This window comes from Microplitis mediator, chromosome 3, assembly GCF_029852145.1.
Source record: "Microplitis mediator isolate UGA2020A chromosome 3, iyMicMedi2.1, whole genome shotgun sequence".
Classification (NCBI taxonomy): domain Eukaryota; kingdom Metazoa; phylum Arthropoda; class Insecta; order Hymenoptera; family Braconidae; genus Microplitis; species Microplitis mediator.
Window position 1 is genome coordinate 25,948,647 of NC_079971.1, and position 12,001 is coordinate 25,960,647.

The window sequence follows — 12,001 nt, forward strand, 5'->3', positions numbered from 1 at the left end:
CGGACCGAAACCAATAACTTCCCTTTTTTGAAAATTTGCAATTTTCTTAGCGGGAAGTTAAAAATTAATCAGTAGTCGGAGGATGGTTGATGGGGGTAAGAAAAATTTCGGTCTTGGAATTTTTCTCGGGGCCTGTCGGATAGTCAAAAGACTACAACGCCATATGGCCCCGTGGTAACTTTTTTGCCCTTCCTTTTCCTTCCTTTCCTCCCTCTCTCATTTATTATTTATTTCCTTTTCTCTTCGGTACACTTCACGCTCGACGAAATATTATGTACGTATGCATTCGGCACAAACTGCAGTCGCTTTTTGAATTATCCACGCTAGACGCTTTACATCCACCAAGGGACTTGGGAAACATATAAAATTTTTTATTTTTCTTTTTCAAGTCATTCTAACCGATTTATTACGATAAATGTCATTAGTCGAAAAGTTTCATACCAACCCCTAAGTTTTGAGGTTATTTAAAAAAAAAAATAACATTAACAATAATTACATATATAGATGACAGTAACAGCATGAATGTTTCATTAACAATCTGCTGGAAAGGGACAGAGGAGATTCAGTACCCAGAGCTCGGTCATTAGTTGCAGACATACATCATTTGTCTGTTGCGCCATCTCTCTGTTAAACACATACATCACTAGAGTGTACATTACAACAACTGAGACGGCGTGTGTCGGCATAGGACTATTCAACTAAACTCAAAAGATTAAACTCAGATATTATGATCTAGTTCGATCGAGGAGCTATCGAGGAGCTACAACTATTACATATATTGAGTTTCAACGGAATTCAATGTAATATAATTCACCCCTTTTCCTTAATCTCAGCGTATGTATTATACCAACTAGAGTGTACAATAATCATGTTGCTGATGAGTAATATCTAAGACCAAGAGCAAGACACGATGAGTCGATGAGGTAGACATGTATCTCATATTAGATAGCGCATTGCTGCTATTAATATACATATATTATATATTATGTATCACACATGTTGCGTGCGTTACTCTCTTTCTCTCTCAGTACTGTCAGTACTGTCAGTACTCTCAGTATTCTCTGTACAATGTATTCTATACTGGTACTGGTACTGCATATAGTATGTATAGTGGAAATAGAGGTACCTAACATGAACATTTACCCCTCGTAGTCTCCACCCGGCAACTCACCCCTTTGTCTCTGTCTAGGCCTTCCGCGATTGTGTGTCATTGTCCGAACTCATGCAAGTTACACACAATCGTGTATGATACTAGATATATATATATACCAACTTACAACCAGGTAATAATGTTAATCTAGTGTAGATTAACGGCACCTATGTTCGGACTGAAATCTATGAGCTTTGTAATAATATATCATGTAATATTAATATTAATATGGTAAATCTTGATATCAATTTTCATTTGTTCATCTGGTTATGAAACTTTAATACAAAGTTATTCCTCTGTATTGACCAGAACAGCGAGTGAGAGCCGGATATGTATGGGGAGAAGACCGGAAATTCCTCAAAAAAACAAGTTTTCTGGGTTATTGTACGTGAATAAGTATTCGAAAATTGTTATTCTGTACAGGGAGATAATTTAAAATAGTTTATGGGCGCACTAACAACGTAAACGTTGATGTTATAATTATTTAAATATTACGTAATTGTAATGTTCTGACAAATAATTAACGTGAGCTAGTTGGTATAAAATGCCGATACTAGATCGATTGTTTTAATTATTAAAATTTTGTCCTCAAACTGGCAGTTATCGTGTTGGCAAAGATACAATGCTTAGTGCAATTACACAGCAATAATAAACGTATACCGTTATAAGTTTAATAAGCAGCTTAATAAAATGTTGATAGAAGACATCATACAGAATAAAATGATAAAGATGGTATGAAGAATGAAAAGAATAAGAATAAGAATAACAAGAGGAACTTAGTTTAGTGTATGAAGAGGATGAAGCATATGTGTAAGTCGAGGGCGCCACTCGTTTTCTTTTTAGTTTATTTTTTTATTATTTTTTTTTTTTTTTTTTTTTAATACTCTCTTACTCATAAAACTCATCTTGCTGTCTCGTTTCCACGGTGTGTGTTTGAGACCTTGAAACCGACGATCGGTTGAGAAAAAAAATAATAAAATATTTATATATTAATATGAAATAGTATAGAAAATTTTTTATGTAATTTATGCTTTTGCTGATAATCTTAATTAACAATCAACAGGGGAATTAAAAAATAAAATACTAATTGACTTTTATTATTATTTTTTTAGTATCTGTACTGCCCCTTTCCTCCCGCGGTTATAATTTTATTATCATCGTAACTGAATAGCTTTAAAAAGAGCAAAAGAACCAGAGGAATAGGAGAGAAGGGAGAGAAGGGAGAGAAGGGTGAGGGGAAAATGAAGATGAGGAGTATGGTTGTGATAATAAATGATGAAATAGTTGAGAATCACTGAGATCCAGTCCATAAGCCAGAGAGAATAAACCGAGGAGTAAACTGTACTGAAATACATAACACAGCAGTACTGTGAAAAGGAGGGTAAAGGAGAGTAAAGGAGGGTAAAGGAGGGAGTGCTAAAGAAAGAGAGCGCGAGAGAGAGAGAAAGGGGGGTAAAAAGCCTTATTTCTCACTCTTACTCTGTACATAACGTCCCTCAGTCCTCTTTAGTTGATGCTGTAGTTCTGATGCTACAGCTCTGGTGCAACCGCCTCCCCATCTCTTTCTCTCTCTCTCTCCCGATCTCTCATTGCCGCCCTTTCCTCCGTTACTATACGGATAACAATGGCGTGCAAAGGAGATTAACAAACAGAATAAGCTAACGCATAATCGCATTATTTCTGGCTAAGCCGCATTTAAATTAGATAGAAATTCCATTTAACGAAATAATGCCTCCCGGATCACGAGTCACATCCTCCTGCTCCAAATTACTAACGCCCTCCAAGATCAAATCATTTTTCAATTCATATTACAATAAAACTGTCTGAATAATCTGGAAACAATCATCCGCATTAAACAAAAACATTAAAAGAAAAAGAAACTAGTTCACTACAGTGAAACAAATAAGTACTCCAAAGCTGATTAAACTTTTTTTATTTTTAATACTTAAAAATAGTTAACATTTGACATGTTAAATATTTGTAGTGGAATAATTTAAAAACTCATAATAAATTAATTAAAAAAGTATCAAGTTGTTACAATTATTGGATTTCCGTTTCCACGATGTCAAGTTGACTCTTTTTATTTCTCCAATTGAGTAAATATAAAAGCGTTGAAAAAGGATTAACTAGGTACAGTACCAGAGTGTAATAAAAAGAAGAAAAAAAAAAAAAAGTATTATGCGATTTAAAAACTCATCGGCGTTTTTATGTCAATGCTTTGTAATTCAATGTGCCAGTAACAAATGAACAACAAAGGGCTTTAGAGTGTGTGAATCATATTAGTTATAAATAATTTTCCGGAAAATAATATGCTGAAATAATATTTAATGTATAAATTTTTTGTTTTTTTTTTTTTCTAGTGTATAGTCGAGGGTTGTTACGTTACCTGTGGACCACCACCCACAATGGACTGGTAAGCTGATTGAAAGACGCTACCGAGCTGCGTCATTCCTTCGTCTTCCATGTGAAACATTATGTCACCCGGTGATCCATTGTTATTTAAATTATTGTTATTTCCCATTAACTTTTCCGTACTACTTATTTCCCTTATGATTGTGTTTGACTGCATATTATATTTATTACACAATTTACACTATCTATTTATTTAACTAAAAAATATTATTAAAATGCACTAAAATACCCACTTTTAAGTTTTTTTCTTTAACGAATATCAAATCACACATACAGTAACACTTTTCTTCATTTCTGACATGTTTATAAGTATTATTATTTTTTTTTTTTTTATATTTCACTGAATATTTCGAAGCAACTATCACAGTTTAAATATATATATCATAACTCGTATATCTAATGTTTGATATTTAAATTCATTGTGCTGTCAGTTTGACAGGTACCAAGTGTCAATAGGTTAAAATAGTCGGTAAAAAGTGTCACGTGAATTTAAGCGAGATCGTACTCAAAAGGTTTATGTTGCAATGGGTGACAACCGAAAATGCTTTGTTGCCTTTAGTATTATATATATATATTTTATTTTTTTTATTTTCTTCGCACAAGGTTCTATCAGAAAACGAACACGCGGCTGAAACGTCGGACACACATGGCGGCACGAGTCGCGTCGTTACAACGCTAAAAAGAATAAAAAAATCACAAGGATTAAAACAAAAATAATAATAACTTTTTAATTTTCTTTTCTTTTTTGATCCCAGAACATCCGATGACAAATATAAAAAAAAAAAAAATAATTACGATTGTTTAAATTTATAATGAATTATTTCGCTCCAAAACACTGATGGCACTTTGAATAACTTTTTTTTTTTACCACTCAAAACACTCATTGGCTACGTCAATCACTGGAGGATCTATTGCCTTATAAATCACTGTCTGTTTCACTGATTATTTACATATATTTATTTATTTAACTAAATATATTTTATACCAAGTCATAAAAAAAGACTAGATGGCTCAAATTAATAACATATATATTTTTTTTATTTAAATAAAACTTGTGTGTTTGCACTATTTGCGATTGTATTTCCGCAGTGAGTCGAATAAAATCCCGTGTCAATATTTCTTGTAGCCCGGGTCCATATAAAATGCATTCACTCGTGTCATAAATAATGATAATAATAATAATAATAATAATAATAACGTATTATTATAAATAAATGAAAAAAAATAAAATAAAAAGCAATAAATAATTAACGATAAATAAAATAATAAAACCGTTTGATTGCGATACTGATATAAGAGAGAAAGAGAGAATTGAAATAATAAAAAAAAACCAAGGGTCGAATCACATGAAAAAGCGACAAAATCTCATGCGGTCGAGGTACGCGACGCGACTGACGCTTTACAAGGGGAGGCAAGCTGATCTTCCCTCCCTTCGTCGTCCAATCGACGATATTGCTCCCTCCAGTTTACCATTTCTCCCACTACGGGTCTTAAATGTTATATACCAACTCATCTTTCTCTCTTTCTCTCTCTCTCAAACACACACAACACACTGAACTGAACCCCTAGTACACCGTAACTCCATCATTCTCCTCTTTCAATTCCTCTCTTACTTGCTCTAATACAATCACCAAATCTACTCTTCTCACACTGTGGATCCCCCCCCCCCCAACCCCACCCTAATCACTGGGTTGTTGTATCGCGTCCCTTTTGGGTTCGCGGGAAGTAGAAACAGCCAACCAACCCCTACACTTACTAAACTACACTACTAACGTAGATGTAGTTGTAGTTGTAGTTGTAGTTGTATAGCATAGCGCAAAGGGCTCGTTTTTGCTGCCAGTATAAACGATCTACAGTTTTACTCTACACTTTGGATTTGTAACTCTCTTTTCTCCTGGAACCTCTATCCTCTGTTCTACACTACATTATAGAATACTACTCCGCAATGCTTCTTGTTAGATGATAGTTAGTATATATATATATATTCGTGGGTGTTTTGTATATTTAAAAATAGAGAACATAACCATTCTAAAAACATTGGCCCACTTGTTGAGCCGAAAAACGTCAAGTGATTCTACCGCCGATTACCGAGTTGCCGAGAGCAGCCTACTCATATGTACTTTTAAATCTGTTTTACCTTTTGGATTCATTCACTGTATACTGGCTTCACAAAATAATTATTTTTATCTGTAATAACTTTTGTCGTTTAAATTCTGGTTATCAATCACAAACCGTATATTAAAAAATAAGGTTCATTAAACTTTAACCTCAATTAATTAACAAAGAGCTAACGAATGAATGAATTAATGAATGGATTTATTATTTTTATACTCTACTATAATTTGTAATCCAACTTGGAATGACCAATGAGTAAGTAATTTTAGTGCCAGTCAGATGATATTGTGAATTGCGGGGGTGGGAGAAATTATAATTACCCAAGTTTTAACCCACTCTAACCCACTTGGCGAGCGACATAAGCTCCAGATTGACAACAGAGGCCACTTTAAATCCGCAACAACCAACAAATCTATATACACTTTACCACATCGATGGTTTACCAACTTATTTTCCCCAGGGGCATTTAATATGCCAATCTTTTACCCCATTTTATTTCATATTTTCAGACTAATCCCACTATTATTATAATAAATAACGATAATATTACACTAAATATAATAATCAAATGATTGCTCAATAAACTATTACATATTATTACTCTTGCTGGACACTATTTTTTTTTTCTAGTCCCTCTGGGCCTGGGTAAAACCAGATGTTTACAGTCATAAATATCTTTATGTAGAAAAGGAATTTTATTTGTGGATAGAAAGTCAAATGATGGATTGAATAGTTGGAGAAAAAGAAAGAAAAAAAAAAAGCAAGGACCCGTTTGTTAAATAATTAAGAGTAACCAATACTCCTGTGGCGCATGCCAGCCGTAACTAATCGTTTGACAATAGGCCACCAGCATTTACCTAGATTTAAATAAACTACCTGGATCTTTTCGATTTTCTTAAAGTCATTGGTACTTGATATTATTGGTAGTAAAAATAAGTGCTGACACTAAATCTTTACATACCAAAAAAATTTATAAAATTTTTTATTTTTTATATTTTAACAAGTGTCCATTATAGAGTGCCAAGAATCCCTATTGTGGATCTTATAATATGAGTTGGTGGAAATTAACAAGTACACAGTACAAAAGGACCGTTTTCTTTTATAAAATAAAGAAAAAAAAAAAAAGAAAAGGTGCTCACACACCAGATGCGGGTGCGCGTAACCATCGAGAATTGAGGATATTCACCTGACCTGTGAATATTTCTTTCTTTTATTTTTTTATTTTTCGAGGTTCAATGAACATGATATGATCAAGAGAATTAATAAGTTAACAACGCATGATGATGAACAAATAGTTTTATCATTATTATTATATTAAAAGGAATTTAAAAATAATTAGGTAACCTTGTATAACCAACTGTGTCAACTTTATTCCTACATATTCGATCTCCACTGTTATTCGAGTTACTTATTACGAACAAAGTCCGTATATCGTGTGTGTGTATTTAAATAAAAATGAATAAAAGGAAAAAAAAAATGTGAATATTAAGAAAACGATATACAATAAAAAATAATAAAATAAAATAAAGAATAAAGAGAGCAAATAAGACGTCAAGAGACACGAAATGGCGCGATAAATTTTTTAAGAGTTTTATAATTTACAATGCAAAGCAAAAAAAAATAGTTATTGTCTTGGAAAAATAAGAATGCCAGCTATTGGATTATAACGTGGTAGTAGGTTTGGTTTGGTTTGGTTGATCCACCGGTATCCACGGTATCCACCGAATACGAAGGATAGTAGTAGTATAGAAGGAAAAGTAGTCGAGGGACTATAAGAGAAACGAGCAAGTAGTAGAGAGGGTGAACTCCGGAACACATTAACTGCAGAGCAAGGAGGGGCACGGGGGCTTTCAGATACTTTTCCACCCCACTGGCGTAAGTAAACTGAATGGAGAGCGGAATCACCCGAGCGATTAGTCCCACGCAGCATATAAGGGGAAAACGATCGTTTTATCCTGCCCTTATACTATACTATCCATGGACTTTCTTTTCCCCTTAGACTATTTTAAGATTAAAAACAATAATAATAATAATAATAACAAATAAAATCACTTGGCACATATTTTCAGTGGTTAACTATTGTCAGGAATAAATATAAATATAATAGCATCAGATAAGAAAGTCGCGGCTTTCGTTTTCCATTTTAGGATGATTCCTCCCTTTCACAATACATTATCTTTCTCTCAACTTGCTGCTGCTACTGTACGTTGGCATTTATAACCACAGCATACATAGTAGTAGTAAGACCATCAGAGCTAGTATTATATATACAATAAATGCTCATGAGTATTAGATTGCGTGCACTGTTTTCGCTTGCGCGTGTCCGCTCACAGCCCGTTATGACCCGATAAGTCCACTGAGCAAATAAATGATCAAGATTCGTTACGACGCTCTATATTTGGATTAATTCGAACAACGACAATGACAACAACAACGACAACTACAACGACGACAATGCTTCTCTTTATATCTAGACAAATCCAATATTTTATTTATATATTCTATTAGATAAAAATATGCGTACACGTGTGCATGTGTATATTATTATAGATCTGTACAACCATGTTTGTAATTTTATTATTGTTCTTGTCGTTGTTGAGATCATGGGATGACATTAAGATTAAGATTTATCGAAAACAATCTACACATTACCCGTTTGTTTAAATGCTAATGATATTTTTATTGATTTACTTTGACGACTTGAGACAACAAAATTATAATAATTCGATGGGAATATATGTTATTTAATTTTTCGGAATTGGATCCCTGGTTGTCGACGCCATTGTAATTCGAGAGACAAAGAGGGCAGCAGGGTAGTTGTAGTTAGGGATCGGAAGGATAGGCGGGATGGGATGCTTTAGGGTGAGATTTAGTACCAACCACTGCCGCTTAGTTTATACCCATTCTCCTGTCCAGCTACCTTGTTTCACAACAAATATATCTAACGCTTTATATACACTCGAGTAGTGCATGTATCAAACACAATTACGGCAATCACATTTTAAATGTACACGGCAAATGTTTAATCGTTTGTAACAGATTTTATTTTAAAATAATAATCACCAGTCATATATATATATATATGTATTTTAGATTATTTTTCTTTCTGAAGCACGCCCCAAAAAATCCCGAATCAGTAGGCAGTTAAATTGGTACCTAAAAATGTAAAAGACTTTCGAGGAAGTAAACTTTAAAGCTAGAAGAAATACTCAAACTCAAGAGTCAGCGGTCTCTTTTATCTGTAAATTGAGAGTAGTTTTTTAAAATACTTTTCTTAAAAGTACTTGAGTGACTCTTCAAAACGGGAAATAATCGAATTTCAGATAATAATCTAGATTTTTTTCAACTTAAATTTTTTAAGTAGACGTAAAAATTCTTTTGATTAAAAAAAAAAAAAAAAAAAAAAAAAAAAAAAACACGATAAAAATTTGTGTAAATATATATGTAAAAAAAAAAAAAAATTTTATTTATATATGGAGGAATTTTTTCTTTGTATTACGTTGTAGATATATTTACATATGATGAAGCTAATTTACTAAAATGTGGGGATATGATTCAATTGTTAGGTGTAGGGGAATATTTACTAGGTACATACACAGACGTACACACGCCACGAGTAGAGTACTCAAACTCTCTGGGGTAAATTTATTTACTCACACGATCATGTGGGATGAATTTAGAGGGCTCAAAGATAATTTCTTCGTGGCTTTCATAATTCTATTGTTATGTTTTTTTTTTTTTTTTTTTTTTTTTTAACTAGATAGTAACTTTGAAAAGAAAGAGAAAGAAAAAGAAAATACAAGTGATTTTAGCATGTTGGGTTCAGTCGGTAAGTAAACTAAAGCACGCACGCTAAGTAAACACGTAGGCAAGCGTTTTACGAGTTAACCGTCGACCCTTCAGTTTCATCCCCATATATATATTATATATATATATAGTATCGGCGACCTAACCACCCTCGGGCCCTCGTTCTGTAAATCGCAAAAAAGGGTGGTCATATAAGTGTCACGTAGGCTTTCATGTACAACTGTATCCCAATGGTAGCAGTAGTCTATATATGTGCATTGAATTTATGTGGGCGCATTGATATATATCTGTAAAAAAATTTAAAAAAAAAGAAACAGGGGTCCGATTTTAATTCTCTTTTATTCAAGCAAAAAATCTCTGTTGTGTCATTGAAACGAACGATTCTCAAGTACTCAGCGTTTGTAAGGTGAGATCGATGACAGGGGATACGCCGGAATAAACCGAGGGCGAATTTTTGTGGGTGTATATAGTGCGCGAGTCAAATGGAGCGCAAGATAATATATATATATATATATATAGGGAAACTTGTCATGTTAGAATGTCGAGAGTTATCCGAGTGTGAGAAGATCACCAAATTGATTGTTGTTAGTTCATTGTCTCCTTATTGTATGTTGTGGCAAATTCCCAACCATATGCCCACATGGCAATATGTCACGCTAAAAATCCTTATCTTCACTTTTCACAAGGGGATCTCACGCAAATTAACGCTCTATTACTCATTATATATTTATAATGCCAGGAAATATATATATATTTTTATCATCACCAGACTCTTTAGTAAATAAATTTTACACGGACACGAATATTATTCGTTACAAGTTACCAAAAGTATTTAAAAAAAAAAAATTATCTCAATAATTATGAGTATGTCTCTAATAATATAAAATATAAATGATGAATTATTTCATGATCCAATAATAAAAAATAAGATAACAAGGACAATAAAAATCATCCAAATGATAGAATCGGGGCACAAAAAATAATAAATGGTTATTGATATGTTAATTGTAAAACCGAGTTTGAATTCTCAGTGGTGTCATTAATCCCCAATAAAAATGAAACAGCCGCTCTTGTGACTGAATGTGTATTAGTGTAGTAGTGTAGTAGCCGGTAATACAATGAAAATGAAAAAGCATCCCCTGGACAAGACAGCCGTGAGCCACGTGGCTTAGAGGGTGCTTATAGGACCACTCGAAATGCCAAATGATTTCGCAGGCAATAGATTAATTGTGGAGAAACATTGGATAAGCGAGGGTGCAAAAGAGGAAAAGAGATCGAGTATTGCAGATCGTTGCTCCGTGAAAATTCAATGATCCGCAAGATTCACCGTATGCGGATATAATAGCGTACGTTCTTCTTTAACCCTCTCCCTTTTATTATATTATTACACGTATACCGCACACATTATATAATATCTATATATATATTGATGATGGAGATAGCAATGCGTCATGTCGATGAGTGTATGTTTTGTTTTCGGCATGTATTTAGTAACGCGCGTGCCGTTATTATATATCCTCGTCATAATGTCAAAATTATATCCTACTATATAAACATTATTATCACCATAATCCGTATCTTATTACATACATTAAATATATTATTTAGATCAATGAGAATTATGGTATTTCAAAATAAAAAAAAAAATGATTTTCTCACGGAAAATTGATTTATGGAATATTATAATAATTAACACCCAGAGCAATTATTATTAATATCGTCTAATAATCCATCGTTTAACTACGACCCAATTATACTATCGATATTCCAATAACTGCAGTTATTATACATAATTTATTAGGATAATCCAGTGTATTCAAGTTGGATACGCAACTATTCTAAACCATGTTTACCATCTTGGGATATACGTAATTTTTTTTTTTATCTGAATTACTCTTATTTGGTTTATTATACTGATCTGTTATTAAAAGAAAAAAGAGAATAACTAAGTAAGGTCAATAAATTATACCAATGAATCTACCGATGGCAATTATTGATAATAATTTAGTAATTCGATATAATAGAGAAATGCTATAATGTAGTATATAATGCCAATTAACTTATTGTGAATTCGCGAACACGAACAATTGCCAGTTAATTTTGATATCGACAATTTAATGCTGACTGATAGTATTAATAATTTGCATCTGGTAAATTTGAATATCAATGGTTAGAAATGTAAATAAAAAAAAAAAAAAAAAGGTAGAAAAGAAGGGTCGGAGTCTGTATGATTGTAATGGTGGTGGTGAAATGACCATGGGGAATTGGAGCTGGAAAAGTAAAAGTCTGTATAATAAAGAGAACGAGAAAGAGAAAGAGAAAGATGATAAGTGGGAAACCCTGGAGAGACCGACAAGGCGACACATTCAACTCCCGCGTTAACTCCAGCAACAGGTGTCCGTCAAACAGCTCGCGGCTATTCTAGGCACGCGATTCTTCCGTAATTGATTTGTCGTTGTCAACAAAACGGACGGCAAACGTCAAGTATAGTTTCATTGCTCAATTTCTCTAAGGATA

General features: G+C 33.2%; 1 protein-coding gene across 11 annotated transcripts in view; it reads right to left on the minus strand.

Moving 5' to 3' along the window:
- Positions 1 to 12,001, minus strand: part of LOC130666126 (protein daughterless) — a 54,341-nt gene that overhangs the window by 27,303 nt on the left and 15,037 nt on the right. Inside the window, exon 1 of one of the 11 annotated variants that reach the window (XM_057466861.1) lies at positions 3,537 to 4,949. The exons of the other annotated variants lie outside the window; for them this stretch is intronic. Coding sequence (XP_057322844.1) covers positions 3,537 to 3,719 — 183 coding nt within the window. The 5' untranslated portion in view covers positions 3,720 to 4,949. Of the gene's footprint in view, positions 1 to 3,536; positions 4,950 to 12,001 lie in introns of those variants that run through there. 11 annotated transcript variants of the gene reach the window in all.